Source organism: Bos indicus x Bos taurus, chromosome 12 (genome assembly GCF_003369695.1).
Source record: "Bos indicus x Bos taurus breed Angus x Brahman F1 hybrid chromosome 12, Bos_hybrid_MaternalHap_v2.0, whole genome shotgun sequence".
Taxonomy (NCBI): domain Eukaryota; kingdom Metazoa; phylum Chordata; class Mammalia; order Artiodactyla; family Bovidae; genus Bos; species Bos indicus x Bos taurus.
This window is the reverse complement of record NC_040087.1, coordinates 72,423,483-72,447,450: the sequence shown is the minus strand read 5'-3', so window position 1 is coordinate 72,447,450 and position 23,968 is coordinate 72,423,483. Positions and strand designations below refer to the sequence as shown.

The 23,968-nt window shown below is 42.3% G+C and overlaps 1 protein-coding gene across 1 annotated transcript in view; it reads left to right on the top strand.

Annotated features, from left to right (window-relative positions):
- The window catches only part of LOC113902491 (multidrug resistance-associated protein 4-like), a 227,084-nt gene that overhangs the window by 43,683 nt on the left and 159,433 nt on the right, over positions 1–23,968 (top strand). The window contains exons 9-13 of the mRNA XM_027557826.1: positions 8,253–8,354; positions 10,075–10,164; positions 11,588–11,779; positions 17,599–17,693; positions 17,916–18,002. Coding sequence (XP_027413627.1) covers positions 8,253–8,354; positions 10,075–10,164; positions 11,588–11,779; positions 17,599–17,693; positions 17,916–18,002 — 566 coding nt within the window. The remainder of the gene's footprint in view (positions 1–8,252; positions 8,355–10,074; positions 10,165–11,587; positions 11,780–17,598; positions 17,694–17,915; positions 18,003–23,968) is intronic.

Sequence of the window (23,968 nt, the reverse complement as noted above, 5' to 3'; positions counted from 1 at the left end):
TTTTCCTCTCTGCCTCTTTTAACTTATTGCTTAATCCTGTCTCTAGATGGACTCTTCCCTTCAAATGTATGATTCCCACCATTACCCACTATGTTTTTTTCCTAACTGTCCCTAAATGGCCATGGACAAATAATTCTGACAAGGGTCTGGCACACAGTAGGCGCTCAGTTATTCATGTGTTTATGAATAAATCTAAAATTAAAATAAACTGGTTCTGTGAGTCAGCTTGGGCATGAGCTTGAGTGTCTAGTCTTTATGAAAAGTCTGATTTGTTTCTACTTCTCCATAGTGATGGACGGTTAGTAGTAGATCTCTAGTGAAGTTAGATAGTTCTCCATGTGATTATATTTTATTTTTGGGTCTTGTCATAAAACCCATTTTTTTTGGTGATGAAATTTCTATGCTATAAAAAAACCATTTCTCATAAAACACATCAATCATATGGGGTCAGTTCTGGTCCCCTGAGTTTGTCATTCTTTCTGATTTCTGGTACCCTGAATATGTCATTCTTTCTGATGGAGGCTTCTAGCAACACTTGTAAGGCTTGGTCCATGCAACTTGTTAAAAATTCCTTTTTCATGGCTGTCACATCTAAAAATAAGAGGTTTAGAAATATCCTTGGCCTATGGTGATATTCTTAGTGACACATTAACCTGTCCAGATGGAAGCTTAATATGTGTGCTGTACTATTATGGTTTTATTGTTATTGCTGCCACAGTCGCTGTCTTTGATCATGGCTACCAGTCATATCCTTGTGGTTTGGGTATTCTTGAACCCTTTATGCATCATACCATCTCATTTAATCAGGAAAGTAATTGAATGGGTAAGCACTAGTGTCCCTGTTTTACGGATAAGGAAACAGGTTCCTGTATCAGGTGAAATAGCTCACCCATCCTCACACAGCTTGCAAATGACAGAAGTAGGATTCTGACCAAAACCTGATTTCTTAACCACTGTTACATTGCTTTCTCTGTACCTTCTGTCATGTGGCCTATCTCATTAAGTATGGTTTTTACCATCTCTTCTTACTCTGAAGACCTTTGAAGTCCCTGTTTCTTGAAGAATCAAGTTCTAAACTCTGGGCTCCACTGGCCTTTTTGTTTGTTTCTCAGAACATGACACTCCTCTCTGGCATGGGATTGGGGTGGGGAGGAGAGAAGGGGCTTGTCTCTGTGAACTGCCATATTCATCCCCACTTGAGGTCTTGGCTCACTCTGTTCAGCCCCCTGGGTCGCCTTCTCCTCTGTTCTTGATTTAAGCAAATGCTGCTGAGTCTCCAGTAGCCCCATGACCTATTCCCAGAACTTTTGTTCATGTTGATCTGGGGTTTCCATCTATGTGAATGGTTAGTCCTGCACCGCCCAGCATTGTGTCAGGTGGGGTGATGTTGACTCCCTGGGAGTGTTCTGAGCCCCGTGACAGCAGACTGTCTCTGGTGCTTGTTTAGTATAGTGTCTGGTCCATGCTGGACACATCATGGGCATCCAATAAATACTGGATTGACTGAGACAAGAGTTACAGGAAATGACTGGGGCCTCACAGAATCTTCTGCTTGTTCTGTGCATCCATCTGTGTATCTGAACCCAGCCCGACTGGACTTGGTTGGACCTGTTCTCTAAAGAGAGAAGCTGTGTCCTGCACAGCCTGGTGTTCATGTAGCTCCTGCTGGCCTGGCTCCTGGGCCTTGTAATAAGCTAGAAACACTCTTATTACTTGTTTAACAAAATTAGTCTCTCTTAATGGCCATTATGAAATAAAAGAAGATTTATACCATGAGGCTTTATGCTAAAATTCATCTCTAGTCCGAAGGTGCTCGTGTGACAGAATTCCCTCCTCTTTGGAGTTGGTCAGTCTAGTTTCTCTTAAGACCTTTGACTAATTAGATGAGACCCACCCAGATTATGGAGGATAATTTGATTTACTCAGACTCTACTGAATTAAATGTCAATCTCATCTAAAAATGCTTTCACTGTAATATGTGTTTGAGGAAGTATCTGGGGGCTGGTCTGCCAAGTGTCTGGTTAGTAAAATTAACCGTCATATCCTCTTGAATCCCCATGTCTTCCTTTCAGCTCCTGGATGTGACTTTGTTCTCACTAAGCCATGTGTTTATGGATTTCTTTCCTTCCCTGAACTCCAGACTTCTAACAGACAATGCCTTGCTTGTCTTCATAGTCCTCACAAATAGCAGATGCTCAGAAAATGTGCAACTGAAGGGACCTTCCAGTTCCATCATGTCTGGTATCCTGCAAATACCTAACCATTAAGCATGGTTGTAGTGGAGACAGTGATACCTCTGATTCTCTGATGCATGATAAGACACACCAAAGAGTGTAGCATGAAAGGGGTCCTGCAGAAGGTTTTCAGGGAATTGTGCTCAAATACTTGGGTGGATTTTTTATTTCTTTTCTACTAAAATGAACTCAATGTCTAAGGCCTGAAACTCCTTCCTATGTAGGTATGTGAAGTAACATTAAAATTACGATCTGGGGAGAACTTTGAATTTTGCTGGTGCTGACTTTGTCAGGGTGCTTTGTGTCCTGATGAAGAACACACCTTTGATATGGGCAAGACACCTAAATTTTCTCTTCATGGCAGGAAGGTGGTCTTGGAATTTAGAGATCTGTTGGCGGTAGTTTGCAGGGCAAATAGCTGAGAATAAGAGTGGTGAAGCAGGGCAAATAGCTGAGAATAAGAGTGGTGAGAAGGTTCATGTTTGCGTTGGAGACTGCTCCATGGTGCATTGAAGTAATCTTGGAAGTAATTTTTTTCTTTTAGATCTTATTAATAGAAACTTCTTCAGCCCATTTAGTTTTACAACCCTATAAAGAATGTAGTTCTCTAGTTCGTGAGAATCACCTGAAGTGCTTATTAAAACTAAATGATAACATCTTGGAGTTTCTGATTCACTATTCCTTTGCTGGGGTTCAACTTACCTATGTCTTTAATAAGTGTCCTTGTGTACCTGAAAATAAACCACATTTGGGAAACATTGCCCTATTTGTAGAAATAAATCTAAAATGTGTCTTAGCAAATGCAAAAGATAACAGGATCTTTTTAAAACTAAAATCAGTTGAGAGGAAAAAGCTGTCTTGATTTATTCTAGACTTCTGGGGGACAAATTTGAATTTATTTATCCAATCACTTACTCCACATAACCCCATACTGGTGCAGCCTTGAGTATGATGCAGATGAATATATACAATGGCAGGTAAGCAACTGCAGAGAAGTCCTTCCTACTTGCAATTTATGTTTCATCCAGGGAGGTTGATAAAGAGTCCAACAGTGAAACCTGATGTGCATTTCTGTGTCATTAGTCCTTGGAAGGAAAAGTCTGAGGGGCCATGAGGTGCTTTGGCAGAGTCACTGGTGTAATTTTGGAGATTGTGTTTCCTAGGAAGGCTGAGCAAGTTACCTGGAGAAATCTGTGTGTAGGTATGGGGTAGGTTGGAGGCTGATGCTTGTAATTTTCCTGGGAATGGCCATGTGACAAAGGCCTTTTGTGCATAAGAAGGGGATCCATGCATTTGAGGGACCAGAAATGTCTGAGACTGCAGAGTACTGAGCTGGAGGCCTGAGCAGGGGAACATACAGGATCCTACAGGGAACATTAAATTTCTTTTTTTTTTTTTTTATCATCTCAGAGCTCAGCCTGTCTGCAGCCTGGAGAATGGGGCAGTGAGGTGGGGTGGGGACTCAGAGCAGAGGCAGGGAGATGAATGTGTCAGGAGGCTAATGCAGTATGTAGTCCAGGGATGACATGATGTGGTTTAGTTTAGGGTGAAATAGAGAGACTTGGCCAGATTTCAGTGCCACTCAGGGGCACATTTTGAGTTGGATTTTTTTGGAGGAGGGGAGAGGTGGATGTCAGGCAGCTTTGGTTTTACAGGCTGTAAAGTCACCTGGATTCACTAAGATAAGGAATGCTAAGAGAGAACCAAATCTGAGGAAGTGAGTAGCATTATCTTGGTTTTGGATTCTGAGAACATTTTGAAATACTTAGTGTTTGCTGTAAGACCCACCTCATTGACCAGTTGTTGGCCTGATTTGGACTCCTGTCCTGTTCTCTAACAGGTAGCAGGCAATGACCAGATATTACATTTTCTTCCTTTCTCTGCCTCTCAGATGTGATGATGCCCAACTAGAAGGTGAAAAGGGCCGCAGGAATGGAAGAAAAGGTCAGCTGAGTTTACTGACCAGGTGGTCAGAACTGGGTGAGATTTGACCACAAATTGGCTGGAGACGTGGTGGGCATAACACAGTTTATAACACAGTGTGGTGTTGAGCCCTGCTTCCTCCCACAGCCTCCTGGAGCCTGATTTTCAGTAAATTGTGTAGTTCATCATCCAGGATTTCCACTCAGGTTATGTCTGGGAGCCCTAGGAAGGAAACCCATCACCTCTGCCCTCCTTGGAGGGGATGCAGTGGTCCATCCCCATGGGCAGACCTACATGTGGGCTTCATAGTGTTGTCTTCTTATTTACATGTGCTTTTCAATTTCATTTTTCCCATGTACCAAAAAAAAAAAAAAAGAATAATTTTCTGTGACCTTACAGGCCCCAGAAGTCCCTCTATTTTATCTTAATAAGGAAAGGGGACTGAAGCTCTTGTCTTTTAATGACTCCAATAGGATTGTAAGTATCTTTAAAGCACTATAAGTCTTCAGTGACTTTTACATCAAATAAAATGTGTCTCTGAGCTTATATTATTCATAAAGCTGGTTAGGGTTTTCCCCACTAGCCACTGGGAAGTCAATCTGTTTGATTTTGATTGAAGTTCTGACTTTGACACTTTTTCCCACAAGACCTATTCTAGGTCTGCATATCATCTGTAATTTATTTTCAGCTTTTTCATCAGACCAAGTCCTAGAAAAAAATCCAACCAGAACTTCTGACACGTTTACAAGCTTGTCATGTGTTGGAATGTCATTTAACCCCTGAAAGATTGTGATGTCTTTCTCCACACAAACATATTATATGTGGAGAAGTGTTGGGAATTTCTGTTTTAGTATGCACACATTGGTGGTGTCTGGCATCACCGACTCCATTGACATGAGTTTGAGCAAACTCCAGGAGTTGGTGATGACCAGGGAAGCCTGGCGTGCACAGTTCATAGGGTTGGATATGACTGAGTGACTGAAATGAACTGATGCACACACTGAAACCTATTGAGTTTTTGTCTGGTTCACACATTAAAGCTGAAATTGGAATTTGATTTTGTCTAGACAAGATATAAGATATATACATACAGCTTTTTACTTGTTGCTGTGTCAGCTTTGCCTATGTAAAGCTGTAGCAATGCAGGTTGGATGGATTTGTATAGCCCTTTAGTCTATTCCTTTGCTTTCCCATGATTTTCTGACTCTGTACAAGGCTTGGTCTCATTTGGAGTTAGGACTGTGTCTGTAAGTGTATGAATGATGTAGTGTCTATCACCTGTGTGACTTACTATCCCTCAGGGGATTCAGAGGTAGGGAGGACAGTGCCAGCTGGGGATATCCTGGCTCGTTCCCAGGAGGATTAGCTTTTGAGATAGGCTGGAGGAGTGGGTGGGTTAGTACTCAGTGTTCAGGCAGAGGCTACCTGGGGAGTGTGGACTTATGGATCACTGGGTGGGGGGGTGTGTTAAGCATGGTGGATACTCTCTGCGGTGTTGTAAAGAGATCAGGAGGGAGTGTTGTTGGGGATGGCTAGGGAAGGAACTAGGAAAAAGCCCAACACTGCATCAGGATTTGAAATGATTGTAAAATAGAGTACCCTAATAGTAAGGTAGACTCTGAAATTATGCTGTTTCAAGAGAAAAGGATAATTGGGAGATGGATGAGCTGTAGCAGAACAGACAAGAGCTGGTACATGGTTGATGGGAGAGGTGGTGTGGAGAGAGAACTCAGGCTGTGGTGGTTGAGAGCCTGCAGAGGAGTCCTCAGACCACCATCCATCCATCCGGCCTCCTGCTGGACACGGGCTCGGGGCAGGGAGGAGTAGCCGTGCCCCGTGTTAGATTCTCAGTGAGCCTGGATGAGAGGAGGAGGGGATGAGAAGATCGTATCTCCTGACTGCTGGCCTTTGAGAGAAATGCAAGGATCCTGTCTTCTTTTTCTTGCACAGAAGCAGGTTTTTTTCGATCAATTTTTGCCAATTGTTCTTTTGAAGAGGAAGATTGCAATCACATATGTAGCTCTGTGGTGTGATAGATGAGAATGTCAAGGACTTGAAGGATGTTTATGATTTTTAGGGGAGTAGGTTACTGTTCAAATGTTGTTTTCTTTCTCAAACATCCCTAGAAGCTTTTTTCAGTTGCCCCAGTGTTGGTAGGTATTTGGTTTGCCTCTGGGTCCTAGAATTACCCTTATTAAAGCTGCTTATAAGAATAGTTTGCTTTTCTGTCATGTGAGAGTCCTTGTAAGGCTCAATATCCATTTCCTGGGGCTGCCATTACAAAATAACACAAACCACATGACCTAAAATCACAGTAGTTTATTGTTTCATAGTCTTGAAGACTGAAAGTCTAAAATCAAGGTGTCAGCAGGGTCACAATACCTCTGAATCCTGTAAAGGGGATTCCTTCCTCACCTCTATTAACTTAGATGGTTGCAGACAAACCTTGGCCTTTCAAGGCTTGTAATTGCCGTCACTGCAGTCTCTGATTCAACCATCTTGTGACTGTTTTCTGCCTGTATGTCTGTCTCTGCATCTCTCTTCTTATAAGGGCACTAATCATGTTGGTTTCAGGGTCCACCCTACTCCATTGTGATCTCACCTTAATTGATTATACCCAACAACCCTATTTCCAAATAAAGTCACATTTTGAACTAACTGGGGTTAGGACTTCAGCATATCTTTTTTGTGGTGATATAATTCTCTGCGTAACAAGTCCCATTGCTTGTGTGATCCTTCCAGGGACCCAGACTCTTTCTCTCTTGTTACTCCTCTTCATGTGACCTTGACCCAGCTGGCAGCCTCCGAGGCCCAGGCCGTGGGGTGGAGGAAGGTCCTGGTTGCCATCACTCTTCACTGACCTGGATTTAGTCACATGGCTGCTCCTATCTGCTCGGGAGGCTGGAGAGAGAGGGCCTCCTTCCAGGATGCCACACGTTGGCTATAATCTAGAATTTGTTGCCTCAGAAGAATGAGCAGATTTCAAGGACACCCAGCAGTCTCTGCCACGTGTTCACAGTTCTTAGGGCTGTGGGCAGCGGAGGTGGTCTCAGTTGTTTACTCAGTTTCTCTTCCACTGTAGTTCTCTCATTGAATTTTTAATACATCTAACATTTGTAGAGCAAAAGAGAGTTTTCTTGTATATGATTATGTTAGCTTTCTAGTGGTTCACAGGACTTGGTTTTATTCAGTTAAACTGCATTGAATAGCTGCTGAGTGGTATGGAAATAGCAAGAAGTGGGAGATGCATCCATTCGTGCCGAGAAGGAGAGAGGGCACTGACTAAGGAGAAGAGATAAGGGATGGGGAAAAGATGCTTGTGAAGTATTTTTAAGAGAAACTTAGTAAGAACATTTTCTTTTTAGAATGATGACAAGTGATAGTTAATGACAAGTAGTGATGTTGGTATAACACACATGAGAAAAGAAGACTGTATACTTAAGTGCTCAGGTAGAGGTCACAACCCAACAGGCAGAGCCAGAGTTTTCATTTGGCATCTCTGCTGTAGGTCTTGTGTTCCCAGCCTGTCCTGTGCTACCTGATTCCTGATGGCTTGGGAAGGGCCTCCCTCTCTGTGTTCCTAGCAGTGTCACATGGTGCTTGGCATCTGGTGGGACTCAGTAAATATTTGTGGAATAATATCCTACCAACTCCTTGTTTACTGTTAGTAGCACACAAAGAAAACAATAAAATGTCCAGATTCTAGATGTGTTGTGGTTTGGAGCCATATTTTCTCTTTAGGGAGAAACTTATACACTGAGGAATGTTGAAAAAGTTACAAATAAGACTCATGGCCAGCAACTCTCTCTATATATATCATATACACACAGTATACATGTGTACATATACACATACCCCTATATAAAATACTGTATGTATACTATATATACTACATTATGATTGTATATACCATATGCTGTAATAATGGTATATATTATTCTAAACATTATTTAGTATATTCTTATGTGAACCAACACTTACAATTAGCAAAACAATATGTAGGCTGTATAGGTTTTTCTTACAAATTCCAGGAAAGCATTTATTTTTGTTTGTGCCTTCATCCTGCAGACTAAACTGTTTTTCCTTTTTCTGTAGAACTTTCTATTACTTGATGAGTTACCACAGCTCAACCCTCAGCTGTCATCAGATGGTGAAACAATAGTACATGTGCAAGATTTCACTGCTTTTTGGGATAAGGTAATAAGTCCTCCATTCCTAGATCATGACTGCTAATAAAAAACTGTGACATAGATTTATTGGAGAGTTTTGAGATTTTACCCATGGTGTAAAATGTGACCTGCTAATTTACTGAAAGTATGTTATTAAAAATTCTCAAAATCGGGAATAAACTTTACAACTAACGAGATTAAGTGTAAAATCTGCCTAAGATGTTTGAAATGTGGTTCTTTCTTTTGTTTTCAAGAGAGCTTTCAACATATTAGCACATCTTGAACTTTACATGTATTTGTAATGTTAGAATATACAGAACTGGACAGAGCAGTGCCAGATTCTGAAGCCTGAACAGGGAGGGAGCTCTGGCTTTGAGAAACTGTGAAGTGTGGGGACAGGAAGCAGCTTGTATGTGGCTCATTGTTTCATAGTCATAACTGAGTGAAAAGTAGTAAAATAGAACCCTAAGTGTCAGACAAGAAGAAAGGAGTGGAGAAGCTTAAAAAAATATTTCTCATCTATTAAAAATCTAGCTTCTTATTGATAGATTTGTAATTCCTATAATAGCTGAGGCTTTATTTTTTGGTGATGAAGAATAATTGTAATTTTTTTTTGTATGTGAATGTTTTATAAGTAGTTCAGTTCTTTCCAGATAAATTTTTTTATTTTGAGGATTATTCTGATATTTTATCCAGACTTTTTGCTTTTAGTTTTTTGGGCATTTTGCTAACCAAGTGTGTGTGTGTTCAGTCACTTCGGTTGTGTCCTCTCTGCAACCCCATGGACCAAGTGTAACCTCTTTTTAAAAAAGTATGATCAGTTACCGACAGCTTTCTTAACACTTCGGATATATGAAGACATACACAGCCTTAAGTCTCTCAGGAATATGACCTGTCATTGGCGTGATGAGTACTTTGTCCTTCTCCCTCATGTTGGATTGTGTGCTATCACATGTACCTTCATTCTTGTTTTCCTTACAGGATAAGTATTTTATTGCCACTGTTTAGTCAGGACAGGTAATGCATGTAACATATAAAATTGAGGCTTTATCACTCTGACCCACAAAGTCATAATTAATTTCTTAACCCCCCCCCTTTTTTTGTTGTTGTTGGTGTTAAATTAGAGCTATTGTGAAGTTAGAGCTTTGACTGTTACTTATAAGAGTTAATTTACCAAGAAAGACTTCATCATATAAAGTACCCTCTTGCTTGCTTATCATTATTCAGATTCATTCTTTATCAAATGAAAATGGAGAGATAGTAGAGATTTCAATTTACTAGTAGAGGGCCAGGTTCATCATGTATTTAATTTAAGCTACCACATCGTGGAGATGAATGAAAGTTAAAACCAAGGGTCATAATGAAAACACAGATGATTAAAAGGCTCCTATATCGAATATTCTGTTAAGTATATTATTTTAATAAGTTAGTATACATCATAAAATTTGCATTTCAAGCAGGTATCTTGTCATCTCAACTACTTAAATTCTGTGGGTTTCTAGATCTGTGTCTGTATGGATATCTGGTAAAAGAAAGAGCCTTCATAAAATCAATTAAAGTTATTTCAGACTCTTGAAGAGAGATAATTGGATAAAAAGGCCTCTAGAACATAGTATCTTAAAATAGGAAGGAGAAAAATGTGAATTATATTAGCATATCTATGACTATTATGTTATTTCCCCCATTTTCTGAAGTAATTTGTGTTACTTTATTGAAATGGGTGCATTTTTATAAACTGATATTTGCAGGCATTAGGAACCCCAACCCTACGAGGTCTTTCCTTTACTGTCAGACCTGGAGAACTGTTAGCTGTGATTGGATCAGTGGGAGCAGGAAAGGTAAGTTGTGACGCCTTTCGACAACTTGATGCAACGCCACAGACCCTGTTAAATTCTCAAAGTTGAGGGACTTGCCTGGTGGCCCAGTGGTTAAGAATCTGCCCTCCAATGCAGGGGACATTGGTCTGATCCCTGGTTGGGGAACTAAGATCCCACATACCATGGGGCAACTAAGCCTGTGTGCTGAAATGAAAGATCTTGAGTGCTGCAGCTATGATCCAATGAAGCAAAACAAACAAAATTTTTTAGAGTTGAGCCGGGACCTATGTATAACATAGTTAGAATTGGGTGTACCTGGAACAGTGTTTCTCTAAGTGTGTTCCATGGAACATTAGTTTTGCAAGAAAGTTTCATGGCAGTTAAATCTGGATAAATGCACACTGTGTTTTCCTTGTTGGTGCTTCATGGTTGCATAGTTGGGAACCACTTGTTAGGTGTTTGGACATCTCAGTGAAGGAAATTATTTATGTGACATTATCAGAATGGAATGAAACAGTTCAGTTCAGTCGCTCAGTCATGTCTGACTCTTTGCAACCCCATGGATGAGACAGTGGGGACTTCTTTTCATCCTAGTGGCATCTCTAGGAATTCTGGAGGTTATAAAGGCTCTTCTGAGAAGCTCTGAGCGTTTCCTTATGTGACTTGACTTGGTCCTGTCAGTGCACATGTAGTGAATATGCAGCCACATGCTGGAGCTAAAGATACAGACATGAGCAAGACTCCAATGCCTCTGCTCCAGAGCAGTCAGGTTCTGGAGTGAGCCAGATATGCAGGCAGATTATTTCAGCCCAGTGCGGCTAGAATTCTGATGGTGTGGGCACAGACACACCATCTGTGCGATGTATAAGATTTGAAGGACATGTGCATGTGCACTTAGTCTCCTGTGTTTGTGATTTCTACAACAAAATATAGAAATCTAAATGTGGGGTGTGTACATGAAAAGGTGCTGATTTCCTCTGTCATGGACTTTTGCTCTTCAACACAGCAAATTTCAGAGTTCTTTTACTTAATCATCTTTAGATATATTCTTCATACATAGCTTTTTAAGAACTGGTATTTGTCAAGTAAAGGATACCCAGATGCAGGAGCAATTGCTTTAAACATCAGACATAGATGACTCCTCCTGCTGACTGCTCTGCTAGTGAAGGATGTTAAACATTCCTAATTAGTCTTTGCTAAGTAGAGTACTTCATTTGGGGGAAACTTGGGCAGAGTGGATTGTTATATAAGAGTATTTTGTTAATGTTCTTTATCAGCCATTAGTTTACATTGACCAATAGTGTTATTTTCAATTTTTTGTTTGCAACTGCCAGAGCTGTACTTTATCCAGTTGAAGGAAAGGGTTCTATCATGTATCAAGCACCAGGGTGAGTTCCATCCTGAGTGCTGCCTGTTCATGTGTATGTGTTACCCTCTGTTGCAGTCATCACTGTTACGTGCTCTGCTTGGGGAGCTGCCCCTGAGCCAGGGGAACATCAGCGTTCATGGGAGGATCGCATATGTTTCTCAGCAGCCCTGGATGTTTCCAGGAACTGTGAGGAGTAACATTTTATTTGGGAAGAAATATGAAGAAGAACCATATGAAAAGGTGATAAAGGCTTGTGCTTTGGAAGAGGTGAGTAATGACTTTTGAGTTGCATATTCTCCAATTTCAAATAATGATACTGTTGGCTTAAATTACAAGGTTTGTTGAGGATGATTTTTTTTTTTTTTAATTTGAATGATCTTTGATTGTATTCTGGCCTGGAGAATTCCATGGACTGTACAGTCCGTGGGGTCACAAAGAGTCGGACACGACTTTCACTTTCACTTTTTCACTTAATATTTTAAACTGGCCTTCTGGGTAAATATATGCAGTCATATATGCTGTTAGTTTAATCTTGATGTGATGTCAACACTCACAGAATGCATTTTTTGGGGGGGAGTTGTTGCATTCTGTGAAGTTTCATTCACTTTTGACTTCATTCTTAGTGGACAATTACAAAAATTTCTCAAAATAGCAAGCATAGTGCAATGAACCCTCACAGACCCAGCCCCAGCCAGTTCCAACCAGCAGGAGCTGGTGGCTAGTCCTGCTGCCAGCCCCACTGCCCACCCCAGATTATTCTGGAGAATATCCTGAACCTCAGAACTGTAAACACTTCATTAGTTTTCTCTAAGAGATAGGAAAGCCTTTCGGAAGCAAAATCACCACATTATGTCACCTGAAATATAACACAAATTTCTGAATATCGTCAGCATTCTAGCCTGTGTTTACATGCTGCTAATCTTCTGACTTAGAAATCTCCTTGACCATTGTTGAAATCAGACTCCTCATGAGGTCTGTCCATTGCATTCAGTTGATGCCTCCTCAGTCCCTTTCAGTCTGTAGTTTTCCCTCTCCACTTCATTTTTAACTTGTAATTTATTATTTAAAGAAAACTGAATGCTTTAAAAAGTTTTTTCTTCACACTGCATCATTTTGTTTGGGGAGAGATTGTTTTCAGAAATGGCATTGAGTTTCACAGAAAATGGCAAGAAGAAACTCTGTGTTGGGATTTAGTTGAAATTAGTGAATGAATGATGAAAACTGAATTGACCTATAAGGAGAATATAAATTGACAAAAAGAAAAATGTAGATATTGATAAATAATATGTCACTTGCTTGCATTATAAAAATCAGAATAACAGCTTTAAAGGGCTCCCCTTAAAAGGGCCTGTTCAGTGCAGTCTGGACACTGTTCTTTTGTACTGTGAAGAAAAGCCTCGAGCAGACTTTCAGAAATGTTGTGTAGAAGCCTCCAAACCTACTTTCTGAGGAAATAGTAATTTTACTTGAACAAAGGCTTGAACATCATAGATTGTCAGGTGAGTAGCACTTTATGATGATGTGAACAAAACAGAGTTGTTCATTTAATAAACTGCTATTCTTTTTCCTGGGTTCTTAGGAGATTGTGCATTTGCAGAAATGATGTCAAGATGGCAGGAATGAGCTAGATTTCTTATTAAATTATGTATATATTGTATAAGAAAAGGGGAAGCAAACAGAACAGCGAGACAATAGCTCTGCTTTATTTAGAGTCCACATGCAAATCAAGAGGGTATATGAGTTATTAATTCTTTATGAGTGTCATCAATGTTATGGTCCTCATTTTATAGTTGGTAAAACTGAGGCTTGGAGAGATGAAATGGCTCACCTGAGCATTTGCACCTCAAGTTCAGATCCATTTTTTCAGGACCCTAGATTCCATGCTTATCTTTGGTGCTGTGCTGTCTCTCAGTTGAGGAAGTTTATAAGGAAGAACTTTTTAAAAAGCATGTGGTGGATGAAGGTGGGATGTAGAGTAAACAGATCTCAGGCATTTCCTCTTTACCTTAATCACATCCGGCTCCTGATGCCCAGATCAGACTCTGGAGACCCAGTTCAGGGTGTGGATGTTTCTTTCATGACTTTGCCTTTCTGGTGAAGCTCAGCCCTGTCTTTCTTCCCACATTTGGTCATCTCTGGAGAAGAGCAGGTGCTGGACAGTGGCTGCCATTTAGCATTTTCCCTGGGGGCCAATGCTTTGCTGCAGCCATGTCGGGTGATTGAACCAGTGACTTGGGGAATGTCCTGGGGCTTCACTCACCCTCAGGGGGGCATGTGTAACAGACTCTGGTGGGAAGGGTCCCTGCAGGACTGGGCTGCTCAGTTCTTTTGTACTTGATGTGATGTTTATAAACATGGACTGCTGTCTTGTTCCCTGAGGGTCAGGACATGGAGACTGTGCCTCTTGTGTCCATTCCCTCCTTGGCAGGAAGGGAGGCTAAGGGCAGAGAAGCAGCAGAGACAGAGTTCTGGCCCCAGCTTTGTCATTTGCCTGCTGAAACTTTGGACACATCGGTTACTTTCGTAGGCCTCTGATGTTTCTGCAACAAAATGGGGACATTTGGTCAGAAGGTTTTTAAGAGGTTTTACTGCCACTCTGAAATGTTACCTATGACTCTGATTGAAAGGGGTAAGCAAGATCTTTAAGACATCTGGGAATGACTTAAAGAGTTATGAGAGCTTCTGCTTATCTCCTTTTGGAATCTACGTGTCAGTGGATGTGCATAAAATGGTCACAGATAATTGTGGCATCCTAGAGTTATTTTGGCCTGTTGGCACAGAGGTGGCATGTGTAGTAGAAAAGGCTTGGCCTTTTGGAGAGAAACTGAGTAGTAACTCAGTAACACCTGATTAGTAACTCCAGGTGTTTGTCTCAGTTTCATTTTTTATTAAATGGGGGCAGGGTGGAATTATGGTAAAGGTTTTCAGTTGAAGTCTTGGCATGCTTGCATTTTACAGGCATTGTCTGTATTAGCTATTGTTAGTATTATAGATCTTTTCTCTATGTCTCTCCATCCATATAAATATAATAAAGATTTCATTTTATAGTTTCCGTACCTCCATCTCCCCCAAATCCTGGAGAAAAAAGAGAAAAAAAGCAATATTTCTTGTATTACATATGTAAATAACAACTAGATGTATTGTACTTGATCTAATTGAAATAAATGTTTAGGTTCATTGACCTGAAAACTTTTCTCTAATCAAATAGGGAGATGTGAAGTAATCCCATTGGCAACATTGGTTCAGGCTGATGACATCAGCTCCAAGGCCCAGGAGTCAGAAGGCTCAGGGATTGAGTCTCAGTTTCTCTGTTTACAAGTTGTGTGGTTTTCGCTGATTGTTTGATGGCAATAATAGTACTATTAACCTTATAAGGTGGTTTTGAGGATGAAATGCAGTCATGATTTTAAAACACCTGATTACTAGGGACATAACAGGGATGCTATAAATGTTAGAATAATTTTAAAAATAAATTAGCTCTTAATTATGAGCATAGCCAGGGCCTCACGTTTGATCTTTATCAACTATTTCAGCAGTCTGCTCTGCGGTGTTAAACTCCCAGAGTGCAGCGAACCTGTGTGTGTTTATGCGTCTCTGTGCCTGTCAGGGAGGGTTCTTATGGAGACAGACTCTTTCTTCTCCTTTTAGTCATGTGTTTTGCATGCTGTAATTCACACTGTGAATGGCGTCCCGCTGTTGGTTTGATGAGAAAATAGGCATCAGTCACCAATAGCAAGTTGCAATCAATTCCTGTTCTTTTTCCATTTATGGAGGGCATTCATACACTGCCTCTGGAGAAGGCAATGGCACCCCACTCCAGTACTCTTGCCTGGAAAATCCCATGGACGGAGGAGCCTGGTAGGCTGCAGTCCATGGGGTCGCAAAGAGTCAGAAATGACTGAGTGACTTCACTTTCACTTTTCACTTTCCTGCATTGGAGAAGGAAATGGCAACCCACTCCAGTATTCTTGCCTGGAGAATCCCAGGGACAGGGGAGCCTGGTGGGCTGCCATCTATGGGGTTTCACAGAGTCGGACACGACTGAAGTGACTTAGCAGCAGCAGCAGCAGCAGCAGCATACACTGCCTTAGATTCTCACAGCATCCTTGGTTTAGTGACTCTTGTTTCTGTAGCATATTCTGTAGAAGAGGAAAGTGAGACTTAGGGAGATCAAAGGACTTGTTTATCATGGAGACTCCAGTGAGCCACCTGCTTTCTCCACAAATTTGGTGAACTAGAGACAGAGAAATGAGGGTGTCATCTGCAGAAAGGTCCTGCTGTGCATCCTAGATTGATGCCTGAGGGGTTTTAGTAGATAACAGACTCCCCACGAACTCTGCTTGTCTGTGCCAGGATGTGTTGAGTGGTAAATTATAGGCAATCTGAGATTTCTAATATAACTGTGTAACTTAAGCCAGATTGTTCTCTTGACATTTTGGAAGTGTTCTTATCATCTTTTCTTTTTTTCCCAAGTACTCTGATCTGCCTATTTACTTTTTCAATAGTATTCAAATATAACTTTTGATAGATTCTCAGATCTTCAAGTCAAAACTTCATGGGACTTCCCTGGCAGTCCATTGCAGGGGCCACAGGTTTTATCTTTTATTAGGGAACAAATATCCCACATGCCATGTGGTGTGACCAAAATAAATTAAAAAAAAACAAAAAACAAAACACTTCATATCCTTCTTAGCTTTCAGTTTTTCCTGCTCCCATGGACAGGCACCTACTCAGTCCAGATGATCTGGGTGTCCCTGGAACACATTGTTTCTTTTCCTTTGTGTTTTTCTTGCCTAGATTGATGTTCCTTATACAGACTTTGTCTGTCAGTCTATTACTTTCCCTAAGTATCACTGTGAAGACATGGATCATGTGTTACGCTTTCTCTGAAAGTGGGAAGCTGAGCCTGAGTTCAGCAAAATGTCTTTTGAAGACACACTTATTCCTTGACAAAGTGAGTCCTGTGCCTTCACCTCCTGGGCCACCAGCTCTCACACCTGTGTCTCTAGCACAGACCTTCACACCTGCATGCCCAGCTGCATCGTGACATCACCAAATGGTCATGTCAGCTTGTCCACAAGAGAAGTCTCCTAAACCTGCCTCCACCATCTTCCCCAACTCAGTAAATTGAGACCCTGTCTTTTCCCTTTCTCCGGTCCCAAACACCACAGTCCTCCTCTTCTCTTAAATCCCATACCCATCTTGTCAGCAAGTCTTACAGACTCCACCTTCCAAATGTGTCTGGAATGTGACCCCATATCTCCATTTCCAATGCTTCCACTGTGGTCCTGGCCACTGTCATCTCTCCCCTAGATTATTCCAGTAGCCTCCTCACTTGTATCCACCCTCACAGTTCTGAGCTTACTGTCTATTTTCTGCAAAGCACAGGAGTGATTCCTTGAAAACCTTAGACCATATCAGTCATCCCCTCCCCCTATTACTGGAGTGACCCCAGGCTCCTCCTGCTCTGTCTCCGCCCTCACTTTCCTCATTCTTACCCAGCTCTGCTCTCTTGCCTCCTTGTCCTGAACCCCTTGGACATCTCCCCCGTGGCCCCTGCACCCACCCATCCCTCTGTGAGGAGCAGCCTCTCCAGGTCTGCCTGAGCCCCTCCCCCTCCCCGAGATCTGCTCAACCCCCTCTGAGTGAAGCCCTCACACCCCAGTGTGGACTCACTTCCCTCCTTTACTCTCCATCCCCCTGAGCCAAGCTTCTTTTTCATTCTCATCCTCAGTACTTGCACTAAGGTTAATTTTCCATATTGCCTGTCTCCCACCATGGAAAGAAACTCTGGGAATTTGTTTCCTCGTGGCTGAATTCACTGTGCACAGAACAATGACTAGGATATAGTTTATCCCAATAAATGTCTGTTATAATGGTCAAATGCATAACTGCTGTGAAAAGCTATAGAATAAAAATGAATAAAAAAACCATGAAAATTGTTCAGTGTTACAGTTTAGTCACTATCAAATATACCCATTGCTGTGGATCAAACATTATTTGGAGAATCGATGCTAAAAGTTTAGGATGACAGAAGGAGAACACATTTTACATCTTTCTTTTTTCCCTTTTCTATCTTCATGTAGGATTTGCAACTTCTGGAGGATGGAGATCTAACTGTGATAGGAGACCGGGGAACCCCTCTTAGTGAAGGACAGAAAGCCCGGGTCAGCCTCGCCAGGTAAATGAAGTTTCAGTTGCCATCCTGACCCTCCTCTTCCACGACTCCTAGTGGACATGAGCACACAGACCCCGCTCACTGGGTGAGCCTATATGAAGCAGAGTCTTGGTCCTTTCCTGGGCTCCAGGAATGAACCTGGAGTTGCTGGATGCCGTCATGATTCAGAGATGAGACTCAGGGAGTGTGAAGTGTCCTTTCCTGACGTCTCTCTCTGTTTTCTAGAGCCGTGTATCAGGATGCAGACATCTACCTCCTGGATGATCCGCTCAGTGCAGTGGACACAGGAGTCAGCAGACACTTGTTTGAACAGTGAGTTTGCTCCTATTTTCTATCATTTCTTCTTTCTAAGAACCTGTAGAGATCAGGAAAGAGAGCTCAGGAAAGCCTTTGTGCTTCAGAAGACTCAGCTCCCTCTGCCCTGGTATCCCTCTCCCCCTCCCTTCCCTCCACAGAATATCCATCATAGAGAAATCTTGCATCATGATGAGGTCAAGACAGGAAAATATAGAAGGTGCTTCTAGTGTGTGGAGGCCAGTGCTTTAGGGAGTGAGGGATAGATGGCAGATTTCCCAGTGACCTGTAGCTGATGAATCCAAACCCCAGGAATAAGAAGGATGACATAGGGTTTTTAAACTGGAGAGTAGGACTCAGTAACTTGTTACTTGGCTGTCAGTCTTTTCCTCTCATCATGTATTTAAAATACATTAGAATCAAAGTTTTTAGTACTGACACAGGCCTTTCATGGAAAGGCCCTGTTGATTTATGCTTATTATTCTGTAGGTTTGGAAACTTTTAGTAAGGACTAGAATTTAAGAATGATTTATTCCACATCTAAGTATGAATTGTTTCATAAAATGAGGGCATTGCTTCAGGGATGCTTACTAGAATTAAAACTTAGACCTATGATATAGAGTTAGCCTGAATGTGAAACTCTGTATCTAGAATCTGGCTGAAATCCTGACTCTCATTTTGTGATCCTGGAATTTGTTATCAGTGGTTCTTGCTTGGCAACTGAATCCCTGAAGCAGAACAACTCTGATGCTTTTCTGTGTATAATGTGTCCTAACACACACTGACTGAGGCCTCTGGTGGAATCTAGGTTGGCCTTTTGGAAAGCCTCATTAACTTGCTTTTGCTAAAATAGCCTCCACATTTCCCCCATCAGTAGTTTGCTTGCTGCTACTCACCTTGTTAAAGCCAATGAGCCCTTCCAGCTGCACTTATTAGCACCCTTCTGTATGCACTGAGATCAATGCCCTTACAGATGTTACTGCACAAAACTTATTAGTTTACAAGGAGGACAGTGAGCCAGGAGAGGCAAAGGACTCACAATGGGCAGAATAAGGGAGACTAGGGTGCTCAGCTCTTACTCTTGGCTCTAAGGAACCTGTCACTATCTCGAGCTTGTTAAGAGAGATGCCTGGGAAAAGGTCAGCAGAGTCAGGGTTCAGAGGGTTTTGATGCAGGATAAGAAATGCTAAATGGAAGTGGAAGTGGCAGCTGGAGGCCTTCACTGAAGTTGGAAAGCTCCTTGTGCCCGGGGCTGGGCGGGCAGTGCCCTGGCGGCCTGCAGGTTGGGCAGGTGTGTGGAGGCTGAGAAGAGGACTCAGTCCTTTGCTGAAGGACGAGTAGAAGCACAGGTGTGGAGGGAGGAGGAAGCAGGGCTGTGAGGAGAACAGCAGACACGTCCTTGCCTGGAGGAGGTGGGGTGTTTGGCAGAAAGAAACTATTTGGAAATCCTTGCTATCAGGTCCTGTGTTAGTTTGCTAGGGCTGTATCCATCCAGGTGGCTCTCACAGGAGACCAGAGCCTGGGTGGCTTAGAAATAAAAGAAATTTATCTCTCTCGGTTCTGGAGGCTGGGAAAGTTCAAGTCAGGGTGCTGACAGATTCAGTGTCTGGTGAGGGCACAATTCCTGTGTCCTCATATGGTGGAAGCAGTGAGGGGACCCTTTTATATAAAAGGGGTATGGTCCCTTTTATAAGGATGCTAATCCATTTCATTCAGGCTCCACCCTCATGACCTGCTCACCTCCCAATGGCCCCACCTCCAAAACCTCACAGGGGGTTAGGTTTCAATGTATATATTCTGAAGACACAAATATTCAGTCTATAGCAAGCTGTCACAGATGCAGGATTGGGGGAAAAGTGCTTATATAACAGAAATTCATTTTCTCACAGTTCTAAAGGCTGGAAGTTCACAATCAAGGTGTGGGCAGTTTGGTTTCTGCTGAGACCTCTCTCCTTGCCTTCTGATGGCATCCTTCTCGCTGTGTCCTCCCATGGTCCTCCCTCTGTTCATGTGCACTTCTGTGTCTCTGTCCTATGTCTTAGTCTCTTCTTCTAAGGATACGAGTCAGATTGGATTAGGCTAACCCTAATTAAGGGTAAGCGTCTTTTAATTTCATGGCTGCAGTCACCATCTGCAGTGATTTTGGAGCCCAAAAAAATAAAGTCTGACACTGTTTCCACTGTTTCCCCATCTATTTGCCATGAAGTGATGGGACCAGATGCCATGATCTTCATTTTCTGAATGTTGAGCTTTAAGCCAACTTTTCACTCTCCTCTTTCACTTTCATCAAGAGGCTTTTTAGTTCCTCTTCACATTCTGCCATAAGGGTGGTGTCATCTGCATATCTGAGGTTATTGATATTTCTCCTGGCAACCTTGATTCCAACTTGTGCTTCTTCCAGCCCAGCATTTCTCATGATGTACTCTGCATATAAGTTAAATAAGCAGGGTGACAATATACAGCCTTGACATACTCCTTTTCCTATTTGGAACCAGTCTGTTGTTCCGTGTCCAGTTCTAACTGTTGCTTCCTGACCTGCATATAGATTTCTCAAGAGGCAGGTCAGGTGGTCTGGTATTCCCATCTCTTGAAGAATTTTCCACAGTTTATTGTGATCCACACAGTCAAAGGCTTTGGCATAGTCAATAAGTGACTGCAGCCATGAAATTAAAAGATGCATGCTCCTTGGAAGAAAAGTTATGACCAACCTAGATAGTATATTCAAAAGCAGAGACATTACTTTGCCAACAAAGGTCCGTCTAGTCAAGGCTATGGTTTTTCCAATGGTCATGTATGGATGTGAGAGTTGGACTGTGAAGAAGGCTGAGCTCCGAAGAATTGATGCTTTTGAACTGTGGTGTTGAAGACTCCTGAGAGTCCCTTGGACTGCAAGGAGATCCAATCAGTCCATTCTAAAGGAGATCAGCCCTGGGTGTTCTGTGGAGGTAATGATGCTTAAGCTGAAACTCCAGTACTTTGGCCACCTCATGCTAAGAGTTGACTCATTGGGAAAGACTCTGATGCTGGGAGGGATTCGGGACAGGAGGAGAAGAGGATGACAGAGGATGAGATGGCTGGATGGCATCACTGACTCGATGGACATGAGTCTGAATGAACTCCGGGAGTTGGTGATGGACAGGGAGGCCTGGCGTGCTGCGATTCATGGGGTCGCAAAGAGTCGGACATGACTGAGCGACTGAACTGAACTGAATTAAGGGTAACAATCACCTCACTAAAGCCTCTGTCACCAGATTCTAAGGTACTGGCAGTCAGTTTGTCATCATATAAATTTGGGGAGGGGGTGAAGTTCAAAGAGACTTCAGGAGATCAGTGGTGTGTATGAGAGAGAGAGATGTGTGAGGAGCTCTGAGCTCTGGATACAAGGAGCTGGGATTCCACATCCACTATCAGGGGTCATGAGCAGGGTACCACTGAAGTCCATATGTAAAACATACTTAGTGTTGGTGTGATTAAAGAGCTTTGCAGATGGATGATGGTGATGTTTGTACAACAGTGTGAATGTACTTAATGCCACTGAGCTATATGCTTAAAAATAGTTAAAATGGTAAATTTCATTTCATGTGTGTTTTATCAGACACAAAAAGTACATGTTAGCATTGAATCTTTCAGAACAAAAGAGAGCAGGGCCACTGATACATGGCATGGACTCTAGGTCTCTGATCTGACACCCCTTTCCCACCCTCTTTTGATTGTGATTTGATGAATTTTCTCTCATTTAAGGCACCTGGTGGCTCAGATGCTAAAGAATCTGCCTGCTCTGCAGAAGACATGGGTTCGATCCCTGGGTTCGGAAGATCTCTTGGAGGAGGGAATGGCTACCCACTCCAGTATTCTTACCTGAAGAATCCCATGGCCAGAGGATCCTGGCAAACTACAATCCATGGGGTCATAGAGATTCAGACCTGACTGAGTGACTAACAGTTTCACTGATTAATTTTCCTTTAGGAAGTGCCTTGTGGCTATTCATAAGTTCAGTGATGGGACACTAGTACTGTGATAGTAGTTCCTACCTCCTACCCTCCTGGCATCACGAGTACCTTATCCTCCCTGTTCCCAGCACACCGCCCTGAACCCACAAATGTCTGTCACTCTTTCTTATGTACTTTTGCTTGCCAAGTGTCAGTGTGCTGATCACAATAGCTCTCCCAAGTTCTTCAAACATGGGAGGTATTTATAAAGTTCTCTCCAACCTTTGTGTTTAATAACCTTGGATGTACACTTGATAAAAGTGAGCTTGCTAATCCTGTTGTTTGCAATCAGAACCATATTCCCTGAGTTAACATAGAGCAGGGATCACTCTACAATTTACAATTTACAAAATCACTCAGCAGCAAGAGGCTGCTGCTGCTGCTGCTAAGTTGCTTCAGTTGTGTCCGACTCTGTGTGACCCCATAGACATCAGCCCACCAGGCTCCTCTGTCCCTGGGATTCTCCAGGCAAGAATACTAGAATGGGTTGCCATTTCCTTCTCCAATGCATGCATGCATGCTAAGTTGCTTCAGTCATGTCCAATTCCAGCAGCAAGCGGAGAATGTTCTTAAGTTAGAAAATTGGATGGAACAATGTGCTATGAGAAAAAGTGGTCATGTTGAAACTTAGTTGGGGGAGTATTTTGTATAAAACGTGAATGAATCACACTCTACTTTCATTAACACTTTCCTTAAATCATGAATATATATCCAAGACTGTTAAGTTTCATGTGTTTTACAACTATATGTTGTTAACATTAAGTGAGTTCTATCACCTACAGAAGGTGAGAGCCCTTAGGTGCAGTCTCACTTGTGTCCAGCTGTGGGTCCTGTCATGGTTCAGCCCCACATTACCAGACCCCTGCATCCTGCATCATCAGGTCTTCGGGTCTATCCTGATCAGACTCCCATGCTACTGTCTATATAGCTTACCCTCCAGCCTTTCAACGCCCCCTGCCCCCACCACCCTGTTCAGGATACATCTCCAGGTCCTCAAACAGAGAATAGGCTTCTTTGCCATCAGCCCCCCTCAGTCTTTCCAGGTCATCCCCACACCTACTTGGTATCCAGCTTTGTGGGGGTCCTTTCTCACCCCTGTCTGTCTGTACATACTGGTCCGTTAGTCCCAGAGCCAGGGAGCAGTGTGCAGGGCATATAGGAAGGTGGAAGATGGGCACTGCCTTTCCCTCCTGTTCCTCTAGGGGGAGCCTGTGTCCCTTGTTTTCCCTCAGCCCTCTGTGGGTGCATTTGACCTTTTGTGAGCCCCCCCACCCCAAAACATCTCTCTTGTGTTGTTGGAAGAGGGTGTTTGCTATGACCAGTGTGTTTTCTTGGCAAAACTATTAGCCTTTGTCCTGCTTTATTTTGTACTCCAAGACCAAATTTGCCCATTATTCCAGGTATCTCTTGACTTCCTACCTTTGCCTTCCAGCCCAGGACATTGGTTTTTTGTTTTTTTTTTTTTGTTTTTTTTGGTGTTAGTTCTAGAAGATCTTGTAGGTCTTCATAAAACCGTTCAACTTCAGCTTCTTCAGAATTACTGGTTGGGGCATAGACTTGGATTACTGTGATATTGAATGGTTTGCCTTGGAAACGAACAGAGATCGTTCTGTCATTTTTGTGATTGTATCCAAGTACTGCATTTCAGACTCTTTTGTTGACCAGGAGGGGTACTCCATTTCTTCTAAGGGATCCTTGCACACCGTAATAGATATAATGATCATCTGAGTTAAATTCACCCATTCCAGTCCATTTTAGTTCACTGATTTCTAAAATGCTGATGTTCACTCTTGGCATCTCCTGTTTGACCACTTCCAATTTACCTTGATTCATGGACCTAACATACCAGGTTTCTATGTAATATTGTTCTTTACAGCACAGAAATCACCAGATGGTCAGTACCAAAATCAGATTGATTGTATTCTTTGCAGCCAAAGATGGAGAAGCTCTATACAGTCAGCAAAAACAAGACCAGGAGCTGACTGTGGCTCAGAT